A 26,302-nucleotide genomic window follows, 5' to 3' on the forward strand; every position below is an offset into this window, starting at 1 on the left:
TTATCATTTCTCTTCACCATTGATTCAATGGGAGACACTGTCTCTGATGAGAGACAGCTGTGGCTACACATCCAATTCCACCACCAATCCTCAGTGTAATTCTGGCTACTTTAATTTCCTTTCTTCCACAACTGTAATAGGGAGAAAGAGAGGGAGAAAGAGAGTTTAATTGTATTCAGGAAATTTCAGTCCCAAAATCTGAGGAAAAATAATGAGCAGTAACAACAGGAAGCAGGCAGGCAAAATTTCCTGAGCTAGTTAAAAGCCTTACATATGCAAGATCTTGGGGATCCATTGCTTGAGATTTAATTTGTGTACTTTAAATTTAGTAAATATTTATTCTCAGTGGCAGCTTTCAAAAGGTGACAATCAATGTTGTGCTCATACTAAAAATGTTTCAACTTTCTCTGGTGGTAAAGAATCACTTTGATCCCAGTCAATAGTCAATGAATATACTAATAAAATTTGAAACGTTTTCCACTTCATGCAGTGATAAGGAGGGGGTCAGTGCTAATTATTCAATAATAATAATGAATTTTATAATTCCAGTGCAGCCTCGTTTATTGGTGAGTACATGCTGTATCCTGTTTACTTAAACTGTAGGACTGAAGGCAAAAAGAGTTGTTTCTTTGCTCAGTGCTCCAGGTCTCTGGCAGCAATTCTTGGCTGCAGACAGCTTCTTAAGATTTTTTTTTCCCAAACAGGCAGGGGTTAGAACACTTCTATCCTAGCACAGACATCTAAAATTGAGTTAGGCATCTTGATCCAACCCATTTGCTTAGGGCTTTTTGACATCAGTGAAGACAAACATGTCTTTAGAGTGTAATTCACCTCAGCCTGGTATAAGCACCTCAGTTAAGCAAGGTGGAAGCACTTACATCTCTTCTGTATATTATGAAAAGAGGTTATCGTGACCATTTTAGATATGGATATATTCAAATACATTCTAAAACAGTTCTCAGATTACTGCATGAATTCTCACCCATGATTCATGGGTGAATTTCATTTTGAAATGTTGACTGGAATATATATTAAATCTAAATATTGAGCAGTCCTATAGCACCATGCCCATAGTGCATTCCCTTTTCCATGTTAAAATCAATTTCATTAGAGAATTGACTGTCATTTACCTTTGTGAAGACTCAAGCAAAGAGAATGTTGAATACCCCAGGACTGTATGCAGTTTGCCTTCCCTTTTGTTTACTAAATCCCTCTATTCTTCTTACTTCTGACATCTTATCAGAAATTTCCTTTGCAGTCTTCAATTAAAATATATTTCACATCACAATCTTCCTGAATTTATTAAGCTGTCTTTTACTGTTACTCCTTTATAGCAGTCCTCAGCACATGTCAATTTTTTAAGATCTCATACAATTCCTTTTTTTTTATTGTTTTGTGTGTGCTTGAAGCTTTCCAGATGCAAGCTCCATAGTGTTACTCTCTGCTTACTGTCTCTGTACTCTTCAAACCAGGTTTATTATATATTTAGAATAACCCCTTTCGAAACCAATCAGTTCACTTGAACTTCTTTATCCTTTACATTATCTTCTCAGGACATCTCTCTCAGCTCCCAGTTTGTTCTGTGCAGGAACAAAGGCTGCTATTTAATTCTTATTACTTTCATCCCCAAATTATTTCCCACCTTTGAGTTTTCAGTCAATTCCTTCCTGGCAGTTAGATTTGAAATAACAGCTTTCCTAGTAAAACCAAACTCCTGCCTTTCTGAAACAAAAAGTTTGTCTGCAACACTGGCAATCCTATAATTTGATTTGACTGTACCCTGGCAGATGGGATCCTTATAATCAAAAAGTTACAAGAATAGTAAAAATCTACCTTTCTGCCTGGTCTTCGGATGGCTCGGACTAGCTCAAAGGCTCCTTCATCTATTTCTTCTTCCAATCTTCCACCTCATGCAAGACCCCAAGCATAAAGCAGTGTGTTCTTTCCCCTTGTGATCTTCACCCACAAATAGCCTCTTTCCTGTATTTTCCTCTTTATTTGATGTTATTTTGTGCTATTACAAAGACTACCAAGTTTTCTTGTACTGAAAACAGGAAAATTCAGGCAAAACGCTTTATTTACTTTTCACTTTGTCTCAAAGACTCTCCTGCTCTAAGCTTTCCTCAAAGCTTTATATGATGAACATGGAACACCTTATCCTGTTTATGCCTTAGGAAGAGAAAATTAACTGTCATACACTCCCTGCCAGCCAAGGCATAACCCCGTTTTTCTCATATATTTCATATTCTAGACTGATAGAATCAATAAAAAAGACTAAGACTTGAAGGGACTTCTGCAGGTCATCTAGTTCAACCTTTCACTCAAAGCAGAGCAAAGTTCAGAGCTGCATCACTTTGCTCAGAACCTTGTCCTATAAGTTTTGAGTGTTTCCATAGATAGAGAGGAATTTTTAATTCTGTTCATTAAAATAATCTTACATATATTTTCACATATTCGATATATATTAACCTGTTTTGATTTCCTACTGAAGCCAGCAACTAAGAGAGCATCTGAAATTTTTGATTACCTAGTTGTCTAAAACCTGCTCTAATTACATAAATTTGTTATGAAGAAGGGCAGGGAGAGAAAGTCGTGAGGAGGCTGACATCTGGCCTTGGTTTATGATGAACACTTATCTTATCAACCTAGTGTTAATAAACTCACTAAAACAATAAAGAGTAAGATTTAATTTTAACTTGGTTTACTGGCATGCTTTAGCAATGGCTAAAGGTGATAGCTTAGAAAAACATTAATCAGAGTCAGCTATTTAAAGTCAGACTTTATTTTTCATCAATTTTTGCAGGAAAGTTCCTCTACCAGCCATCAACTATGAAGATTCTTAGCTACCTCCTGGTTTACCGAAGGTTCCTTCTCATTGTCCTCACCCCACTGCTTTTACTTCCACTTCCACTTATCATCAAAACCAAAGTAAGTGACCTACTTTGAGACATAAAATTATTTTCTACCTGCATGTCAAGCCTGAGATTCTCAAATCTTTTCTGTAATCAGAGTGGTTTGGGTTGGAAGGGACCTTGAATAACTTCATGATTTTTGCTTCATGGATCAGGGTTTTTTTGGTCAGATCAGACTGTTCGCATGTAAAGGTAGAGAAGACAACAGCTTTAGTGTAATATTCTGTGCTAGCTGCATGAAGTTCTGAATTATATATTTGTTTTCTTGTTCAGAAAATGTTTTTCTCATTTAACATCATCTAGACTACCTTGAAAATTCTATCCTTACTGTTAGATTTTTCCACTTTTAAACAGCTCTGTATGAGTCACAATGGAGATGAATTGTCAGAAAGACAGCTGCATTTACCTTTTCGGCTGATGACAAATTTTGTTAATTTATCGTATATTGAGTTGCCTGATAGCAAATTACTGGGATCAATGATCTGAGAATTCCCCTCTCATTCTTAAATAGAGCAAAGTTTATGGCAGGACACTTTCGTTTTATTTTTACTTAAAATAAATTATTCTGGCATTCAGTAACTCTTGTGACAGCTGTGAGCTGATGAAGCAGATGTCTAAAAATTTTATTAGTGATTCTATTTGGTACAGCTCGCATGTCAGCATAATGAAATGGAATTCCCCTGGGAAGTATTATATCATACATGCAATATAAGTATCTTGTGCAACAATACATTCAAGTACAGTTCAGAAATCCTTGCATCGCAGATAGATAGTGGTTACAGAGCAAGGTGCTGGATGCTGTCTCACAGAACAGTTTCAATATTATACTTTCCTCTCTGAGAGGAAATTCTTGATAAATTCTAAATGTGGTAGGACTTAATGAGAGTAACCTTTACTAGGTGATGAATGAATTGGCACAATCCGTTTTTTTCATGTATAATACAAACTTCCCCTAAAAATAAATCCTAGATATAGCTGATTGACTTGGATTTGACATTGTTTTCCAGTCAGAGGTCCTCAGATCCATTTCATTAAGCTATCCTTTTCTTAATACAAACCATCTCTGTTGCTGTTGAGTGGTTTCATGCCCTAACCAGTGGCAGTAAAACATCTAAGCCACTTTCCTAAAGAGCAGAAATACGAATCAGAACTACACAAAAAGAGTTCTAAAAGAAACCAAATTCACTTCATCTTGCTACATTTGGCTGTGGCTGTATTTGACTGAAGTACACTGAAGTAAATTCTCCAGAAAAAAAAAAAAAATCCTATTCCCCACGACTTTAAAGACACTCACTAAAATTGCAAGTCTTGAAAACAACTGTGTTTCTTGACAGTCTTGCACAATGTTTGTTATATTAGATGATATCCTTGCCTTTTTGATGCTGATGATAAAACTTCAGTGATTACAGGAAAGACAATTTTACCTATTATCGACTGTGAGTACTCCTAGAGTTTTAAAGGTTTGCTTGCAGCTGCAGAATGTGTTTTATGTTAATTTGTGGTCTGAAAATGATCTAGAATGACCTCTATGATTAATTGTGTTTGAAAGAAAAGACAGTTGACTTTATTTTCTGCCTTTCATCACTGGTAAAATTTAAGTAATTTTACTATCTCTTAGGAAAAAAAAAAATCTTTAAAACTGTTTTACAAACTGTTTCATTTCTTAGTGGGATTACCAATAGCAGATAACAAGTAGTCTAAATTCAGGTCCATCGACTCAAATTTGTTGCAAGGGGGAGAATCTCTCTACTGACATAGCTAGACTTTTTAAAATTGTGATTTTTCTCCTGGATGATCCACTTATATTTTTTATTGATTCCTTTCTTATTCCAGGCAGCAGAATGTGCATACACGTTATTTATAGTTGCCATCTTTTGGCTCACAGAAGCTTTGCCACTGGCTGTTTCAGCTTTGCTCCCTGCCTTTATGTTCCCATTGTTTGGTATAATGGGATCCAAGCAGGTAACTCTTTTTTCTTCTCTCTATTAATTATGGATTTCAATGATAAAATATCCAAAGAAAGAACCACCTAGTGTTGAAACATTGCAGGCTAATGTATGGATTTGATGAGTGCCAGTCAGAGTAGGACTTTTTTACACACTTTATCCTCAGGATTTACTTATATTTCTTTAGCATTTTTATTCTAGATTGTGTTTCAGTGCTTAGATGACAGTTGATAGATATGTTAAATAGGTATAAAACATCCTTAATGTTACAGAAGTGAGATGACTCACTAAAACCCCATGTGCAAAATGCTGAGTGCATACCTTCATTTCAAAGACAGAACATCACAGATGATCATACCCTAACTCTATGTTTAAAGTTGTTTTATCTGTTAGATAGATGACTAAATTAATAAAATCAGCATTTCATTGTGAGTTCACATATGAGATGTGACTCATATCTTAGGTTGTTCACATCATAACCTGGATTTTGTTTTAACACTATGCACTTTGGTGCACTTACTCTTGCATCATTTCATTGGATGAAATTAGTCCAAATTTAAGCCAAGAATGTTTCTCAATATTTAATTCAACATGTATTGTTACTGAATTTTTCATTAAATTGATAATATCAAATACTAACAGAGAGTCCCACTTAGTTAACAAAATACTTTTTGTTTTGATTTCAGGTGGCATCTGCTTATTTTAAAGACTTTCATCTGCTGCTGATTGGAGTAATTTGTTTGGCAACATCAATAGAAAAATGGAATCTCCACAAAAGAGTGGCTTTAAGAATGGTGATGCTGGTGGGTGTCAACCCTGCATGGTATGTGCTAAGCTTGAAGACAGTAATACTTGTGGAAAGCTATGTAATCCAGCCTTTCTTTTCTACAGAAACAAAGGAGATGCTTGAAATTATGTGATTGATTGGTAGGTGACACATCATTTTTTCTCTGAAATCTTAACTGAAATGCCCTGCAGTGATTCTGCTCATAACAAGGATCCTTCTGAACAAGAAAATATGGTGAATTTGTGAACAAGTAAGGGTCCTGTTTCCTTAGTGCTGGTTAGTACATTACATATCTCATGCCTATGACTTAAAATCTCATCTATGTTTGTTATTAATTTGTATTTCATTACTGTTTTCAAAATTCTGGACTCTTCCCAAAAATACAAGAAGAGTTAAAATATGTAGCAAGGAAGAAAAAACATATTAAGCACAATGTCTTTATTTATGTATTCTTCTTTGCCTACCTGTGAAGAAAATATCAAAGGAATAGGAACTTCCACAGCTGTCTGAGGTGATAAGGGAGATGAACTCACACTCTTTCTAATTATTCACTATCAGCATATATCTTATGAAGCAAAATCTCTTTGCTTGCTTTACAAGTTTGCAGAAAAGCTTTAGGCCTACAGATTCATCTTTTAGCACACCAGTAAGGCTGCAGGTAAGATCTGCAGCAAGGCTGGCTTCCTATAATCCATGATTCTTATGACTGCTTGTCAGGAAGAAAACGGTGACAGTAAGTAAAAAGTCAGGAAAAAAGAACCCCCCTAGGACTAGGGTTAGTTTTAAAAACTGATATGCCTCTTAGGGGATCAACTAATAACACTTTATGGAAATCTAGGGTTATTTCCATTCTTCAGTGATTTATGTGTCCTAATTTAAAATATCACTTGTGGTTTTTTTCCCTTCACCTTTTGATATCTGGTAGCCTTCTTTTTTGACAAAATGCTCCTTAGACCCTTGCTCAATTGCATCCCAGTATCTTTAACTATATTCTTGAGCTATGTAGCTTTAGTTGTTTGAACATCTCTCTCTTTTTTTTTTTTTTTTTTTTTTTTTTTTTTTTTTGATCACTCCTAAATCCTCAGCATTTTGCTGAAATCTTGAAAGGGAGAACACAAGTGGATGTTGTGCTGTACTAAGCTGAACAGTGATGGGGAACTTGCTGTGGACACAGAAACCTTCAGCCAGCTTCTGAGTGTCTAAAACAAGTCCACAGACTGATTTGAGGAAGCAGTATCACTCACTGTTTTGATCATGACGAGATGATCTGTGAAGGAGAGGATTCTGCCAGCTGTCAGTGTCTGCTTTGCTGTGTCCAATGCATAGCGATGCATGCTGTTCTCTGTGCCTAGCAGGAATGCCCAGACAGCCTCAGCATGTTGGAACCTCATCCAGTCCACAGTAGAGATATCATTGTAGGTGTTTTCTGCATTAGAGAACATGGAGGATGCAGTGGAAGCAGAATAACAAGAGTCTTTTGTATTCTGCATGCTTCTGGAGTAACAGACTTGTATAAGAAATAGCATGGGGAGCAGGACTAGGGAAGTGATTGTCCCCTTGTACTTGGCACTGGTAAGGCTGCACCTCAAATACTGCATTCAGTTTTGGGCCTCTCACTGCAAGAAACACATTTTGGTGCATCCACAAAAAGCAATGAAGCTAGTGAAGGGTCTGGAGAACAAGTCTTACGAGGAGTGGCTGAGGGAACTGGGGTTACTTAGGAGAAAAGGAGGCTACTGTCTACAACTACCTGAAAGGTTCTAGTGAGGTGGGGGGCCAATCTCATCTCCCAGGAAACAAGCCACAGGTCTGCAGATCATTTCAACGTTATGCAATTATATGTGCTCTGAAAAAAAGATGAGGTGCCCCTGCTGAGAAAAAATCAAGTTTGAAATGTTGCTATTAGCTGAAATGAAAGCCTATGAGAAGAATTTTGGTATAAATTCATGTTTTCTTTCACTGAGAAATTCTTTCAGGCTTTGTGAAGATTTTGATCAAAGCTAGGCAAAGTACTTTACAAATTGCACAAATGGCTTCTCAAAAAATTCTGCAACACAGTCTTTCCACTCACAATTGTTCTCTCACTGTGGCAATGCATGGCAGGTGTTTAATGACACTGCCAACACCTTAGGACAGGAAATCAAAAGCACTACACTCATTTACAAGTCCAAGAGATGCCTTAAAAATGACAATGTGGCCTGCATTCTAAGTTTACTGTCTAACCTCACCACATATGACATGGAATATTTGATTTTTTTTTAGTCCAGCCTCTGATGCACTTCAGTGCATTACATCAGTGCAATCAGGAACTGCAGAGATGCAATTCTTATTTGTAGTAAACTTAGCATAAGATGTGCCAGGACCAGACTACAATATTGCAATGACTACCATGTGTTCATTTAATGCAAAAGACAATGTTTATTGAAGCACAAAGAATCTTTACCAAAGAACTAATATTAAGAACTAAGTATCAATTACCTAATTGTTAATATTTCTTCCTATACTGCCTGGACTGCTATCTAGAGGACTTAAAACCTAAGTGAAAAGTCCAGGAGTATGACCTAGATGGTACAATATGAGATGAACAGTACTAGCAGTATAGCCATTTTACCTTTCATTTGTACTTGTAATGTGTGTGGTGCTCTTACTTCAAAGATTATTCAAATACCCTATCATTCTGTAAATAAACATCATTGTTTCTCTTTTAATCTATAGTACATTTGAAACTTTAACTCGAAACCACCATAATTTCAGTGCCTTTGATCAAGACAATTTTAATTCATAAAATTCTTCAGAGGCCAGTTACAAGCTTTAAATGTTTTTCCTACATTCAAGCCTTCTGTTGAGAAAGCTTTCCATTTATATTAAATAGAGTGGTGATAGGAGGTGTTGCTGCAGCAGCCACAGACTCTTCTCTCCTCTTGCAGGCTTACGCTGGGTTTCATGGTTAGCTGTGCTTTCTTGTCAATGTGGCTCAGCAACACCTCTGCTGCTGCCATGGTGATGCCAATTGTAGAAGCTGTAGCACAGCAGATCACTAAAGCTGAAGCAGAAGCTGATGCACTGGACATATCTTGCTCTAATGGCTCCATCAACCCAGCACTGGAGCTGGACGGTAGGCACACAGTTTTTGGCCTTGCCCACCCTGACTCTGCAGTGGAGTAAGTACCACATGAAACTGAATGGCTTGGGAAGTAATAGCATCTTTATATGTTTCATTGAGAGACTTCTCTTGGTTTATTGTGTGTGAGGTCTCTCATGTTCAAGAAGATCAATTAAAACTCAGCAGGTGCAGAATATGGCAGGTGTATGACAGGAAAGGAGAAGAGGCTGGCTTGTTAAGCCTAGCAAAATGTCTGAAAAGAAATATGATGACAGGCTATAAATACACTGGGGTTAAAACTTACCAACAGAAAAGAGATCTTGAAGCTCTGTGGTAATGCTGGGAGAAGAAATGAATCTAAACTGGTTACATACACAGTTCCATTGTAAATTAGGAAGATTTCTCCTCATTAGAAGAGTCAGACTTGGGGCATGAAGAAATAAGGGTCATGAAGGCGTAGAGCACAATTCAGCTGTTTTTAAGATTGGCACTTGCAAGTGTATTCATGGGATGATGTAGAGTGATTGCATGAATTGGACATGCCAATGGAACCTTTCCTGTTTTAGTTTCTTAAATGCTTATCTGTCTTTTCATCCATGTCTTACAGAAAATATAGGAGAAAGTGAAAACAGTGACTGGAAAGAGAAAGAAAAACAAATTAATGGGTAATACTCATTCACTAAGCTCTGTCCTAAGAATTCATCTAAACAGAATATCTATTTATTACAATAAATGCCTCTGTTTTTCCAGATATGACAATGGTGTGAGTAGTACTATATGCACAATTGAAAAAGAAAGTGAAAAAGAACAGGAACAGGTACTTAAAGTGTCTCTTTATTTTGCAGCTACTTTCTGTAATTTAGTCTTAATCTGAATTTTGCTTCTATGTAACATCTAACAAGGCACAGCTGGCAGTGAAGCAAGTTTCATGTGAATAAGAGATTCACATATATATACAGTTTGCTTATGTAGTTATTTCATTAGTGGATTTGTGCTCCCAGTTTATTTTACACAAGTTAAACCAACCTCACCATATACAAACTTCATGTATCAGGTATATATATGTGTGTGTGTGTGTATATTATATGTATACATATCTATGTATATATCAGTAAATGAAATTCTTGTATAAAGGCTGAGACAGCTCTGGAAAAGTACTTCATGATTGAACACTCCTTCCTTCTCCTTTGCATGAATAATTGTAGTACCACTGCAACAGCAAACCATATTGCCAGCAAGTTGTCTGGCTCTTCTGGGCCATCCCTGAATCCTATTTTCAGCTTTATGATGAGCCCTTCCTCCTATATATTAATTGGTGTATATTCTTTCTAAGCAGAACTTACCACCTACTGAAACAGGGGAAAAAAGCAGAGAGGACAAATACAGTGGGATCTTCAAAGTGATGTGCTTATGTGTTGCTTATTCTGCTACCATTGGAGGGCTGACCACAATCACAGGAACATCAACTAATCTAATTTTTACTGAGCACTTCAATACGTAAGAGACTATATTGAATTATTTGTATTCTTCTTGATCCAGAAGTTTAACTGTCCTTTCTTGAGCTTTTGCATGGCTCCTATAGAATGCATTGGAAACCTTACCCTTTCATTTGATATTAGTTGATTCTATTGCTTTCTTTTTGTTATTGTTTCATTTAAAAGATAAAATGAAGCTGTATTTGACTTAACTGGGAAAGCCTGCCCGTGATTGCTCAACACATGCAACAAGATGACCATTCTTTTCTTTTTAAACAGTACTTAATTCTTTGAATAGCTGCATAGAAAAAGATGGGCATATCAGACATTACTTAGCATGAATATGAAAGACACTATCTGGCCCTAAAGGATGGATATTCATTTCAAAGTACAGCAGGAATCAAGTTCAGGTCTGCTTAGCAAAGAGCATCAGGAAACTTTCAGGTGGCTATGCTTAGTGCATTGTTGAAATGAAGAATTTGGGTCTATTAATAAAAGAAAAAGCAAATAATTTCAGATCAGTCTGAAACCTGCATTCCATGGAACATTTTGCAGTTATTAAAATATTCTTTAATATTAATTTTCATTACTAAGTAGAACTACTTTGTAAAGAAAATTGGAATATTTCATTCCAAAGTGTTTGAAAAACCAGTAATTCTTGCTTGACTTTCTTTTGCTTCTGCAAAGTATTCATTGACAGAAATATTCCTACTCTAGTTTTAAAACAACACAAAATAAAGCACTATCCTTTTATTACCCTCTGCCATTACTTTGTATTGCGCATGACAAAATGGTAAAAGACCAGTTATTGATGGACTTTTTTTTCCAACCTGTGTTCCATGAATAGATAAAAATGCTTCAAAATGTTGATAAAGAGAACTGAAGTGGTACAGCCTGTAAATCCGCCTGTGCTACGGGAATGGCAACAATGTAAACAGTATAGAAATTTTAAGTATCTGTTACTGAGGCCAAAGAGCTACCCAGGGCAGACTATGGCTTTGTAAACTAGAATTGCAGCATCACAGAATCGTTCAGGTTTGAAAAGTCCTTTAACAGCATTAAGTATTGAGCATTGAGTATTTAAGAGCATCGAGCATTGAGTTCTCTACTTCATTCCTTTTAATTTGTCATATGAGGAGGAAACCCGTTTATCAGTGTTAGTGCTGGACCTGTGTGTTGCTGGGAACCCTCAGCCTGCTGTTGATTTAGGACATTCAGTTATGCTGTGTTCTTCAGTGCAGAAGCAAGCATCCCTGCCAGTGAGACCAACTTCCATAAGGGCTCCTTTCCAGACAAATTGTTATCAATCCCCTCAGGTTCCCTATTAATTCTTTAACTGTAGGCAAAGAGACATTACAACACAGCATCAAGAATACATCCAACTAAGAAAAAAAATCCACCAAAATATTGGCTAACACACCAAGAACTTGTGTAGCCAGCTAGCAGGCTAAGCATTAGTCTGCTCACCACTGCCCATACCCAGGAGCCTTTACTGGGCAGGAAGGCACCAGTGAGGATGAGACGGGTTGGTCCTCACTGCTCCCTTGGATAATCCTTGATTATGTCGGGTCCCTTTCTTCTAACTCCATGTGTTTTCCTTTTAGTATTTGATCTGTTTCTTTATTAGAGTGTTTCCTATAGAAAGAACCCTTCGGGTTGCTGCAGATCCCCATGTCAGTTATCTCACACCTGCAGTTTTACTCACGTGATCTTGCATAGCTCTGCCATAGAGGGTTTCTCACAGTTCTTTCCCACACAAAACAATTTCTTCAGCACTGCAAGCCAAGGTTCGCAGCTGGGCAATGTTAGAGCAGAGCTATAGGTCCTAGGAGTACAGGCAGCTGCGTCCCAGGGTGAGAGGAAGGCTGTGGAGATAGTAGAGAGAGAAAGAGTTACCAGACAGCACTGCATCATGAACAAAACTGACTTCCATGCTTGAGGAAGAGTAAGCAAATTGTATGATAACCATTTTGGTTTTCCAGTCAGGATCACCAACAGGTTACTCAGTTTCCTGAATTTTGTTCAAGTAACTGACATTGCAACACAAAGAACCAAACTTTGCCTTTATATTTTTGACAACCTAAGCAGCTTTATAAAAGGCATGAAAGGAATAATCTTCCCTGGATTTGTTCTTCTTGCCAAGTATGTTGCAGTGTTTGCCCGGAAAAAGTTTGTTGCTACTAGCATCCAGTCACTGTAAATGGAGGAAAATGGGTCTAGAAAATAAACAGTTCCCTGTGTTTTATCCATCCTTGTCTCAGGAAAGACCCATAGTAGATAACCCAACAATAGAAGATAATCCAACCAACACTATATAAAAAACCTTATAAAAGTAATTTAAATTGATCATCCAGTCTACCCGAGGAATATTTGCTCTGGAGATGAAAGATACCTAACTTTAATATTATGATTACTAGAAACACATATGCATTCAGCTCTACACAAACTTACTGCCCACAATGTTTTTACATTTTATAAAGGAATCAACTTTTCAGTGCAAAGTTTTCAAGAGCTTGTCTTGTTGCTCATTGAGGGATTATCACATGTAAATCAGGGAAGATCATAAACACTTTAGCAAGTGATTAAATGCTAAGTCATTGCTATGCTGATGTCAGTGTTTTTCTATCTTGGAATTCACTCGCACATTCAGAAATTGATATCACTAATCCTGTAGTAAAAACTAAATAGCCACATAGTCAATACATTGTATATCATAACACAATGTCTTTTCTTGTTCCAGTTTCACTGACTCATGACTATGCACAGTTGCAATTCAGAGCAATACCTCAAAAAGTGGGTAGGAGTGGAGGTCTCTGCTGGCACTTTAATTGCAACATATGTAAACATTGTAATAGATATAAATCAATTTTTAAATTTGCACAGTACTTGAGACAGTATTTATAAAAAGCATTTACTGGCTCAAAGACCTATATGACAATCAAAATTCCTTTTCTTCTAGCAAGGCCTGAAAAACAAAAGATTGGCTAATAATTGGAAATAATAATTACAGCATCTGGACATCATGATTTGCTTTCCATTTGATTTTGGCATCAAGGAGGAAGGCTGTTCAAGGAGAGCAGATTTTTCTCATTTTTTAGGATTAAAAGCTCTCAGTAGAGCTGGAGGGGGTCAAAGGAAATTCTGTTCATAAAGTAAACTGGAACATAAGATACTGTTACCTGGCCTTTTTGCCTGTCTGGCATCTATCTTGTTCAACAGTAAATTAATTTCTTTCAGAAAATTGAAGTCCATTTCTTCTTTTCTTAAATGTACATGACAAGGAAACCTCTGGCTGAATGGCCCACATCAGTATACAATAGATTACGATATCCTCAAAAAGACAAGGTAACTGCAGACAAAATCCATCTAACAAAAGAACATTCCTGCCTTTCCTGGAAATTAATAAGAGTAAATTTGGATTTAATCAGTTTTGAACCCATTGTGGAACCTTAAACAATTCAAATCTCAGTGTTATCATCACTGTTGTCTTCTAACTTCATTGGAGCTTGTTCATTTGTGTATATTTTCTTGTGCTGAAGTCTTCTCTTGAAGAGCTGCTTTTCTTCAATTTTTGTTTCTTTGTCACTCTAATGGTCCTCAAGGCTGTGAGTGGCCCTTCCATGCCTGACCTAACTCAGGCTAGACACACCTAGATTGCTGCCAGATCCCCTGACCTGTTTCTGATGCAATGGTCAAATTGGCACAACTGGTCACAATGATCAGGAACAGAATGGGAGGGTGAGTGAAGAAGACACGAGGCCATCTCATGCTGAAGTCAGCTGCTAGACAGAAGAAATCTTTTGAAGCAAGGTTTTCTGGCCCTACTCACAAGTCTTCACTCCTTTGCAAAGCTTAGCTGAACAGTATTTTTATTTTTATCCAGACGTTACCCAGATTGCCAGTGCATCAATTTTGGATCCTGGTTTATCCTTTCCATCCCCATCACAGTTACTATTCTACTGCTCTCCTGGCTTTGGCTCCAGTGGCTTTTCCTTGGGTTTGAGTAAGTAGATGTTGTAATCAATAAAATTAAAGGTTGCTAAGAGATACTTTACACCAGGAGTAAATATTGCACCAAAGTTTAACAGGCTTAATAGAAAGATAATACAGCAACAGTGATTTTGGATCCTCTGTTAGTATGGCTGAGATTTTTTGATGTAGCAATTTTCTAAAATACTGATGCTTGACTACTTAGCCCAGTGTTTTAAAGAGGACAATCCTTGTTTTGGGCTAATTATTCAAAGTCATCTTCTCCATAAGTTCATTCATATCTGCAGAGGAAACAATGGGGACACCTGTCTTCCAATATTATGTGGCTACTTAACTGTGCAAGAGATGAAGAGTGAGATTGTCTGCTTTTTAAGGAGATACTTACCACTCCGTTTGTGAACATTTGTTGTTTCATTTTTCTTGATTGTTTTGACAGTGTTCTTTTTAACAGTGTGTAAACATCCTATTCAAGAATGAAAACCTAGCTCATAGCAAATAGTCTGCTGATCTGTATGCAGGCTACTAATGTGATAGAAACTTTTTCATTACAAACCAAAGTAAAACAAAGTCATAGGTGACTTTCAATAGATATCTAGGTTATGTATTTGATTGTTTCAATTAGTTCCCGTAATTAAGGTTTCCTCCTTCCTGGGCAAATAAGCTAGTCAATAATAGGATGCATTTTATTGCTGCCTCTATCAATCCCCCACTGGGCTTGCCAAGTAATTCCAGTATGCTCAGTTTGGTGTGTGATAATTAAATAGTAGATACTGAATTGTGAAGTGAAAATTTTACTTTTGTAAAGCACCATTTGTAACCAGAAATGTTGGACTTGCTTTCTGTATACACTTTTGATTTATCATTCAATATTGCTGATTTATATTCCAGTTTTAAAAACATGTTCAAGTGCGGCAAGAAGAAAACAGCTAGAGAAGAGGCTTCTGCACAGGTGATTCAGGAGGAGTATAAGAAGCTTGGACCAATGAGGTATGTCAAACTATAAATCCACAACCAGAGTGAGTAAATCCAAATGTGAATTCAGGAAAATACATAACCCATCTGTCTCTGCTGTAGCTACCCAGAAATTGTTACACTTGTCCTGTTCATTTTAATGACCCTGCTGTGGTTCACCAGAGAGCCTGGCTTCATCCCAGGGTGGTCTTCACTTTTCCCAAAGTAAGTAAACTTTATGATGTGCTAACAAGAACTGTACTGTGTCTTAATTACATACTTTCTTTTCCTTTCAATTTAAATAAAAATAAAATAAAATCAATAATTCACTAATAGACCAGGTTGAAGTCGTTTAAAACCTTTATAGCATATACAGAGTAGGTAAAGTCCCACAATTTCGCACATGCATATGTTCAGTATCTGAAATGTGCTAAACCCATTACAGAATAAAATAGAGTGCCTGCTAAGAGGGATTATGCCTAGATGTTAGACTTCATCCAGTGGAGAAGAATGCATAATGATTGATGTTACAATATCCTAATTCCTCATCAAATTCAAGAATAAATCTTTGGTCAGAATTTTTTTATTTACTGCCTTTAGAGACAGCCACACTTGCCTGCATACAGGCCAACATGCCCTACTGTGACAGCTCTACTTAATAATATAAATTACTGTCTCTTCATACATAACTCTCTCAGTGTCACAGTTCCACTAACCACCCAAAAGCCAGGAACAATTCAGGAACTATATATGGGGATTTTTGCCTTCTGCTGCAGCTTGGTTACACATTTCCTTCCCCAGCATCACTTAGAACTCCTCTCCCTGAAAAATCAGTCACTCTTGCAGGAAGCTGGAATACTGTGCTATATCCTCTCCTCTTGCTGTTACTACTGTAATTTCAGTTCTGTTGTTCTGTGACAAAGGTCTGCATTTTTCTCTGGAGTATTGGGAAGAATGGGACTTCGTGCTACTTAGGTCCTTCTAGATTTAGCATTTATTACTAGATAGGTCAAAGGCCCATGCTGGATTTGGATGGTAATTTTCCATCTCTTTTCCTCACATGTGAACATTTATCCGTTGTTCCTTCTCTCTTTAAATATATTCCCACCATTCATAGACTCACAGACTATCCCCAGTGCTCTGCCATAAAGTCTGGTAGAGGATGCTACAAAATTATCTTGTGAAAAAATAGTAAAATAATAACAAATAATAAAAAATAGTAAATACTAAAATTGTTTTATAAGCATTTGCTTTTTAATTACACAAAATATCACAAAAGATCTTTTTTTTTCCCTTATAACAATATCAGAGGTGATTATTATCTCATACGAAATGCTCTGTTCTAGAAGGGGTTTTGGAGTGTTGACCTAACCAAGCAATCAGCAAGCTAAGCAATCAGGCTGGCTTTGCTTCATATTAACATTCAGTGCTCTTTGAACATCATTTAATGAGTTACATGGTATACTGAAAAACAGATATTGTAAACAGACTTTCAAATATGAGACTTATGGCTCACATTAATTACTTCAGTGCAGAGATCCACATTTTTCTATTCGAAGATGTCTAGATACCATGATCTGAGGATTTTGTTCACTGGCAGGAAAACGCAGAATATCTTCTAAAGAGGTGTGGTTACAGGTTCTGCACAAGGTAGTTCATTTATTCTAAAATGCTAAAGATCAGAACAGCTACATTGTTGTGTGTGTCAAGCCCGGTATACTTTTACTTAATTAGAACACAAATTTCCAGAAAGCAGCCAGGCTTGATTTCAGAGCAGCCAAGTACAGGTTCCTCAGATTTTGAATTTACCGCTTTCCTTGTTGATCTGTAGTGGTGGATAATCATCTCTGTTGCCAAACTAAACAAGACAAACTCTCACCCTTTTTTCTATCTGAATACAGCTTCCAGCCATCTGTTTTTGTCTTTATCGCTTTTCTGTGATAGCAGCTTCAAGGATATACATATCTGCTTTAATTATATCACAGTATAAGCTTTTTTTTTGACAGACCGCTCAAAGTTTCACCTCAAGAAACAATTTCCAATCACTCTCACCATACATGTTCATGTTCCTAGCGCCTGGAATATCCCTTTACAATACAGGCACTGAAAAATACAAGCACTGATTATTTTTTTCCTGCAAAAATATTGACATTTAATTATGATACCTCCCCACTTTTTAAGGGCTACTTTCTGAAATATCATCTAATTTTTAATCCACATTTGTGCTTTTTCAATATTGCAAAGAGCTAATTTTACAGCAGCGTTATCAGATGCCTCTCAAATATACATTGACTTTACTAGTCAGTTTTTCTAAGAAGATGTTGTAAATATATTAAAGTCTAAGCCTTACTGGTGTGCCCTGATCTCCTGTTCCCTCCCTCTGGAGACAGACAGCAGGGTGTTGTAATAAAGGTTGTATGACAATGCAGAGAGCACAGCGCAGGGTAAAAGCGCCTGTTTCCTGCCCATCTGTTGGCAGCACAGGATCACACGTCACTTCTGCTACAGCAGTTTCCTTCCTGGCCTGATTCCAGGCTGTAGGGCATTAGCTTCAATTAGAGGAATTTCAAACTGGCCTGTGGCTCAAACTTTATGAACCTCATAAGAAATAGAAAGTTCAGCATGGGGCTGCAGCTGATTACAGCTGATGTATGCAAGGTCTGCTTCCCTCACTCTTCCTCACTTTATTGCCTGACTGCATTTCCTCTTTTTTATGCATGTTTTATTCCTTTCTTTATTTCCAGTACAAAGCTACTATGTACCTTGGCCCACAGCTCTGTCCTCTACAATGATCTCACTTGTAATCATTGTGAGATCTCGTCCCCTGGTGAGGCCACACCTTGAGTATTGTGTCCAGTTTTGGGCACCTCAATACAAGAGAGATGTGGATGTGCTGGAGCAAGTGCAGAGGAGGGCAAGGAAGCTGTGAAGGGCCTGGAGAATAAATCTTATGAAAGGCAACTGAAGAAGCTGAGGCTGTTTAGTTTGGAAAAGAGGAGGTTGAGAGGAGACCTCATTGCTCTCTACAACTACCTGAAAGGACATTGTGGAGAGGCTGGTGCTGGTCTCTTCTCACAGGTAATTAGTGATGGAACAAGAGGGAACAGCTTCAAGGTACGACTGGGTAAGTTTAGACTGGACATTAGGAAAAATTTTTCCACAGAAAGAGTGGTCAGGCATTGGAATGTGCTGCCCAGGGAGGTGGTTGAGTCATCAATCCTGGATGTGTTTGGATGTGGTGCTTGGGAATACGGTTTAAGGGTGAACATTTAAAGTAGGGTTAATGGTTGGACTTGGTGATCCTGAGGTCTTTTCCAACCTGAATGTTTCTGTGATTCTGTGATCTCACTAATCAACAGAGTTTTTGCTGCCTTATAGGATAAATGGACTTGATTTGGGGAAAATTAAATTGCCAATTAAAATAGAGTTGGATGGTCAGAAACAAAGACAAAAACTAAAATACCTTTCCCCAGCCCCCCCCATCTTTACTGGCTTAACTTCACTCCTCCATTTCTTACTCCTCTGCCTTTCTCTACTGCACCAAGTAGTGCACAGGTGGGGAATCTGGGGTCACGGTCAGTTCATAACACCTCCTTTCTGCCATGCCATCCTCCTCCTCATTATTTTCCCCTGTTTCTCCTAACTATATATATTTATGGTTTTTCTTGTTAACTTCTCCTCAGGTATAAAGGCTATGCAACAGATTCAACAACTGCCTTAGTGATAGGCCTCCTGTTCTTTATTATTCCAGCAAAAACATTGTCTAGAACTTCAAATGGACAAACCAGTTGAGTATATTTTGATGTGGATTTTACTACAATATGATATATAAGATGCTATCATAAATACAGTTTATTGCACTTGTTAGAGGAATGTTGTTAAATATTAATGCTACAGTTTTAATATAGGATTATATCTTAATGGGATATAAAGCATCCCTGACCTGGAAGACAGTGCCAACAGTTAAGCAAGGGCACAGAGCAGAGTTTATTTTGTGAAAAAGTTACTGCTTATTTAAGGTGCCTTACAAAATTCAGCATGGTAAATGGGTCCATTCTCATTTTCAAAATGGAATTTACCCTGATTAAAGTATACCTCCAGCTTGTCATCTTTGTACATAGAATTCTGCAGCAGAAATCAGTGAGATCTGGCAGTTTGGAGGGAATGCAAGCTCAGAACCTGAATGAATCTAAGTGAAACAGCATTTACTCAGCAATCTCTCTGAACAGTGCAGTTTGAGTAAATTAAACTCATTGATATGGTGTAGCTATCCTCCACACAGGAAAGAAGGGGAGGGAGTCAATGCTCCATTAGTGGAAACCATTATAGCTGTATTGTCTTCAGGCTGTAACAGTTTAAACCAACTAAGGCTCTGTCCCATGAAGCGTAGGTTGTTCTTGTTGAAGACTTTCTTCATATTATAATGATGAAATTTTGCCTTTCAACATTTATCAGGTACTTCCTCAGAGAGATTATTTCAAGAAGTTTCTCAATATGTTTTCAAATGGGAGGTGGGGATGTGGGTGTGTGTGGGGTGTGTGTGTTTCTGTTCATTTTTTTAATTTTTTTTTTCTCTAGCTGTTTTTGGTTACACTCCACTGATTACTTGGAAGGAATTTCAGTCATGCATGCCCTGGGAAATAGCTGTTCTTGTTGGTGGTGGGTTTGCACTGGCAGACGGCTGTGAGGTAATGCAATTTATAGAAGATACTGAACAATGAACATGACCGTATCAGAAGCAATTCAGATAGGCAGTGAATTCAGTTATTCTCATTTGAGAAAGTGGTATTTAAGACATTCAGAAAATGGAGTTACAAAATCAGGACTTTGCTTTGTCTTCAAACACTGCACAATGATGGCTACTGATTGTTATTTAATTTAAATCTGACAGTGGTAGGAGTAGTGCAAACACACTGTTTTAAAAGCTTTAGGGTCAATATGCCATGTCACTAAGTTATCTCCCATGTGGAGCCCCACTGGCAAGACTAGTAAATCAAGCAGGTCTGGGCCCAAACTGGTTATGAAGCCTGGTATACCCATGGTACACCTCGTGGTAGAGCCACAAGGATGATTAGGGGACTTGAGCATCTCCCCTATGAAGAGAGACTGAGATCCCTGGGGCTGTTTAGTCTTGAGAAGACTGAGAGGGGATCTCATCAATGTCTATAAATATCTGAGGGGTGGGTGTCAAGTGGAGGGGGCCAGGCTCTTTTCGGTGGTTCACAGTGATAAGACAAGGAACAATGGGTTCAAACTAGAACATAGAAGATTTCACCTCAACATGAAGAGAAACTTCTTTACAGTGAGGGTGATGGAGCACAGGAACAGGCTCCCAAGGGGGGTTGTGGAGTCTCCTTCTCTGGAGACTTTCAAAACCCACCTGGATGCATTCCCATGTGGACTACCCTAAGTGATCCTGCTCTGGCAGGGGGGTTGGACCTGATGATCTCTGGAGGTCCCTTCCAACCTCTGATATACTGTGATACTGTAATATTACAATTTCCTTATTATGACTCCTATAAATGTCTCAGAGGTGAAAATACAAAGAAAATAAATAAAATTTGCATGGGTTCTTATAGAACACCACTGAGTTAGAAAAAATGCACTTAAAAACATGTGAAAAGAATATGGAAAATATTTCAATTTTTTTTTCTTTTACACAAATACTTTACAATTAGCAAACAACTAGATTTCAGTTCTATATAATTTATTACATTTCCTTTTCAGTTATTTGTAAAGCACAATCATGTTGTCATATTCCTTATGCAGGTTTCAAAACTTTCTGAATGGGTAGCAAGTAAATTGACCCCCCTAGGATCATTACCCTTGTGGCTGGTTATCCTGATCTCATGCCTTATTGTCACTTCAGTAACAGAAGTGGCCAGCAATCCAGCTACCATTACGATATTTTTGCCCATACTATCTCCTTTGGTGAGTACAACACAGATTGTTTTTAATCAGAATCTGCTCTATCATCTAGGTAATAACACAGCTGTTCAAAGAAACTGTTTTTGAAAGTCTTCATAAAATACTTCATGCATCTTTTTGTTGTGCTCTATTGTGCATTGGATTTGTGCATCTTACAAGAGATGCTGAAAATTCGGTAAAATTAGGTAAAAGTTCAACTCTAAAAAATCAAATTTGTTATTGCTATTCACAAATAATTGAAGCACTGAAAAAGAACTCTCCTAGTGTTTCTTCAGGACCACACCTCCAGTGACAATGGTTAACACTGCAATTTTCAATTTGTCACTGAAGGGAGGACTAATAGATGCGCTTTATATGCAATTCTCATTTCTTCTCTCCTTAGCTCAATTTTGTCCTTTCTTCTCATCAGCTTTATCATAATACCCAGTTCCTTCTTTTTCTTCAGAGCTTACTGATCATCTTTTGGTCTGTAGATTTTCCTCTTGCACAACCTAGGCACATATTAACGCCCTTTCCCTCACTTATAAAGAGATCCTAGTCTCCACTTCTTTGAATCTCTGCTACATATTATATACAAATTCAAATTTTTCATCTTTCTTGCAGTTTTTTTCTTTTAAATCTTATGCAGTGTGCACATTCTTTGTAACAGTCTTATTTTATGTTCTTGACTACAATTAGAAAACCTCAGGTGTGAGTTTAAAGTTCAGTAGCTATTCTGTATTAGAATCACCTTTTCTCCTCTGAAGAATTCCCAGATATAATCTTAGAAATAAAGTTATTTTTCATTAGTTTAAACCAGCAGCTCTGTTCACAGTTCACTTATTAGTGTAATAAGTTTGTATTTATGTATTTCATTTGCCAAATGTATCCCTTGACAGCTGTTATCTCTATTTTACAATAGGCTGAAGCCATTCATGTGAATCCACTTTTCATTTTGATACCTGCTACCTTGTGTACTTCTTTTGCATTCTTGCTTCCTGTAGCAAACCCAGCCAATGCCATTGTATTTTCATATGGCCATTTAACTGTTATGGACATGGTGAGTTTTAAGCAAAATTCCTTCAAGGATATTTTTAACATTTAAAAAAAACTATTCCATGTCTTGATGTGAGTTTCTGCTTTCTTTTTCCTCTCCTTTAGGTGAAAGCTGGTTTGGGCATTAATATCATCGGAGTTGCTGTAGTTATGCTTGCAGTTATGACATGGATAGTGCCTATATTTGACCTCTATAGTTACCCAAGCTGGGCACCAAACATCCCTTCTACAAATAGCACTGGGCTGTAAAAAAAAAAAAAAAAAATCTGAGTATTGATTTGGATTGGTTTTATTTCTTTTCTTTTCCACTGGTGTGGTGAGTCACTTAAAGTGTTTTTGTCACCACAATGATCGAGTCTTACATCACTTAATAATGACATATTTCACTGTTCCAGAGACTGATGATCCAGCCTGAGAGTCTATTCAGGAAATATTATCATAAAGTTAGTTTCTAATGTAATTCAGCTAGTCTGAATTTTTACATCTTCATGTTATGAAGGAAAACAAATAAATGTTCATAGACTTCATTACTGGCAGTTTGCCCCCATTCTCAGGATAGTAAAATAGTGGGATTTAGCTTTTATTATTTTGAATACATATTCTTACAATTACTTTGGTGATATTTGGAGTTTGTCAGAGAACATATTGGTTTTCTCTGTTCTAGATTCAAACACTGTTTGAAATGGTGTTGAGAGCAAACAAAAGACTGTCTCGAACATGTAGTTTACAGACCAAAATGCACAGAAAATGGAAAAGACCAGCATGATCACTTACACAGCACTTTATTTATTAAGCACCTTGTAATCTGGAAGTAGGATATATACTTAAGCATATGTTTAGTCTACCTCCTCCAGGACCTCACTGAAACAGGTTGTTGTTGTTTAGTATTTTTCTGGACAGACATATATTGCTAGATCCAAATTGATCTATACGAATGGACACTGAATTATCATCACCTTTGCCAAAAGCAGAAATATATCCCCTTGATGAATTAAAGCATAAGACACAGTGCTGAACATGTGATGCTCAACCTGTCAGTCAAGACTATAGTGCATCTTCACCAGGAGGTTTCTGGCCTCTACAGGACAGGTGGCATTTCAATGTCAGATGGGAAGTTGCAGTTCAAAGATACCTTCAAATGATTGTTACATGTTTTTTTACAGTAAGGATCACATCGTTGCTGTTTTCACCTGTTGGAAAGATCCATGACAATTTGTAAAGAGTGTTTAGTCAGTAATCTGAGTGAAAGCTGAATGCATTTATCTCAAATCATTCCTTGGGGCACATCTATGATGGTTGTAAATCTTAGTCTGTCTTTTACAGATAGCGTAAATGATCCATCTTTCCTAACAACAACAACAAAACGCTTTTGGTTTTTCATTAGACGGTTTACATCTATTTTTGATAGTGCATATTTAAAGATGTCTGTAACTTCTCTAATGCTAGAATACAGTGCATAGGATTATTACACATGTAATTTCCTTCCATTAGCTACTAGTTGCCGATTCAGCTTCAATTAGTTTTTAAAGAAGCACTTTTTCTTCATGACTATGTTTTTATGTAATTGCTACGTGTATATGCCACCCCGCTTTTCAGACTGACTGTGGTTGCTATCTCTTTAGGATGGCCACTTTACTTTTCTCTTTTTTTCTTTTTTTCTTTTTTCCTTTTTTCCTTTTTTTTTTTTTTTTTTTTTTTTGTAATTTTTTTACAGTGCTTGGCAAAATAGGGCTATGCCCATGACTAGGCCAATCAGTAGCTGCCATTATGCAAATAGCATTAATTGGTCCCCTGCAGTAATGATTGTGATTACAGATTTGCAACTCCTGGCTAAGAAAGCCTCTGATTCATCAAGTACTAGAGGAAAAACGCTTATTCAAGTACCTAATCCAAGATATACATCTTGGATTATATTATACAGGATTATATTATACAGAAGTATGTGCAGCACAGAAACAAGGAGCTCATGGTTTAATAGGCCTTTGCTCCTTCAGACATAGAGAGGTGAACCAGTTAAGAGAGTGCTCTTACTGTAAGGTTCCAAGGTATCAGCTTTTCAGTTATGTCAGATTATTCAAGAGCAATGGAAACAGTGAATCAGAGAATATAGTAAGAGGATGGGATCTCAGAAGACCATCTTGTTCAGCCTCTTGCACAAAGCAAGGTTGGCACTGAATTCAGCCCAGGTTGCTCAGGGATTTGTCTAGTCACATCCTAAAAATCTCCAAGATGCAGACCGCACAACTTCCCTGGGCAATGTTCTTCGGCGCTTTACTGTCCTTGTGGTGAAATGTTTTGTCTTTAAACAAATGAACAAGCATATTATGCTCATTTTAGTGGAACTGACTAATTTTTCTTTTATTTGAGATAGTTTCTTTCTGTGTGTAAAATTGCTTTTATTTTTTAATGAAACATAAAGAATGGAGACAGTTCTCTTTGTGGCCTTACATTCACCACTCCCAGTGAATGTAATATTTTCAGTCTCTGCTGGTCTGATCTGCAAAGAATCACCACTATAGTATTAGAATCTTGTGGCAGCTGTTGTTCAGCCTGAGGAAATGTATTAACCACTTATGAGCTGTGCCCAAGCTTTGTTTATGTTCACAGTACAGAATTGGCTGATGCAACCTTAGCTTTGAATACAACACTTAAACCTACAGAGGACCATGAACGTACTGTTCAAAGTATGATTTCACAATCATACTTTGACACCTGTATTTTCTCTTCAAGCTGCATATTGAAGAAAATAATCTTTTTGAGCCATTGAAGAAAACACTTCAGAATTTGTCAGCTGCAGTATGTGATACAGTTTTCAGTGTAAGCTGAAGCTCCTTTTGTGCTGGATAATTACGAGCAGCTCACTTGCTTTACTTTTTGACATACTCATTGGATCATAGAAAACATGATAAAAAAGGCCCATTGTATCTGAACCCCTGCATAATATCAAACAGAATTTCTCTAAACTTTTTTTCAAGGTTGCCCAGGGAAGTGGTGGAATGACTGCCCCTGGAGGTTTTGAAGAAACATGCAGACACAGCACTTTAGGATGTGGTATAATGGCTACAGTGGTCTTAGGTTGATGGTTGGATTTGATGATCTTAGAGGTGTTTTCCAACAGAAACAATTCTATGATTCTGTAAAATACCTTACTAAACAAGAAGAAATTCAAATTGTTTAATTAAGACTTCTCTTTTAAAAACTATTTTCACTGCAATCTGTGTGTGTAGCAAATAATATGCAGAGAGAAGGGAGGGATCTGTAAAGTAAATTCATCCATTGGGCCATATTTATATATCAAAAGGAAATGAAGAATTATAAATAAACTTTCAGTGACCCACATCTTAACTGTTATAATGTAGCAAATCAGTGACAAAGATGAAACAATCAAGCATGAAGTTTTTGACAGATTGTATTCTGTATGTAAACCAGCCATGAAAAAATGAGTTAAGAGTAGTGGGACTGTAGAGTTTCACCAGGATTTTTCTTTTTCCTTGGTTTCTAAAAGTTTAAGGAACAGATCAGACACAGTCTTTGAGCTGAGTTTTTATTATTACTAATATATTTTTGAAGCTTTTAAGAACTGTTTAAGTCAAAATGAACAGCTCTGCATTGCAGAGGTTAACATTGCTAGAATTTACTCATCTGGGAGCATTCAAATGCAGGAAAAAGAGAATTTCACACAGAATTTTGCTCTCTGGGTACCCAACAGATGGATTTGACTCTGACTGCAGGCACAGAACATCATATTAACTGCCATTGGAATATGTGCTTTTTCTTATGTTGCTATTATATCACTTGCTTTGTCCAGTGTATTGTGTCAAAAGGCAGAAATGTATCTATAATTATTTTAAGGATTAATATATGATGGCTACCTTAACTATTTATAAATTACATTTTGCATAATTTTCATATGAAATGGTGTGGGTTTTTTCCTTGTTTGAGTGGAGTCTAATTAGTCTATTGTATTGGTATATAAGAAATATTTATGACTTACTATTTATTTGTGGTCCCATTCCTGGTGAATTAAATGGAGCATTTGCCATGTAGTGCATTAGGGGGCATGTGCCAGATTTTTGTTGTCTTTTTCCATGGCCACACTATATTTAATTTATTTTAACTTTGCTATTGGAAGATGTGTTTTCAGATTACCAGAAACCACAAAAAAGTGAACCCTG

General features: G+C 37.1%; 1 protein-coding gene across 1 annotated transcript; it reads left to right on the forward strand.

The window, feature by feature from the left end:
• Positions 1-2,829: 2,829 nt before the first annotated feature.
• SLC13A1 (solute carrier family 13 member 1) lies at positions 2,830-22,376 on the forward strand. The gene is made up of 15 exons (XM_054399388.1): positions 2,830-2,928; positions 4,746-4,874; positions 5,545-5,681; positions 8,573-8,760; positions 9,356-9,413; positions 9,499-9,565; positions 10,082-10,245; positions 14,107-14,226; positions 15,102-15,200; positions 15,288-15,389; positions 18,848-18,951; positions 19,743-19,852; positions 20,934-21,095; positions 21,994-22,131; positions 22,233-22,376. Exons 1-15 carry the CDS (start codon positions 2,830-2,832, stop codon positions 22,374-22,376), a joined length of 1,821 nt encoding a protein of 606 aa, XP_054255363.1.
• Positions 22,377-26,302: the final 3,926 nt, after the last annotated feature.

Source organism: Indicator indicator, chromosome 3 (genome assembly GCF_027791375.1).
Source record: "Indicator indicator isolate 239-I01 chromosome 3, UM_Iind_1.1, whole genome shotgun sequence".
In the NCBI taxonomy this organism is placed as follows: Eukaryota; Metazoa; Chordata; class Aves; order Piciformes; family Indicatoridae; genus Indicator; species Indicator indicator.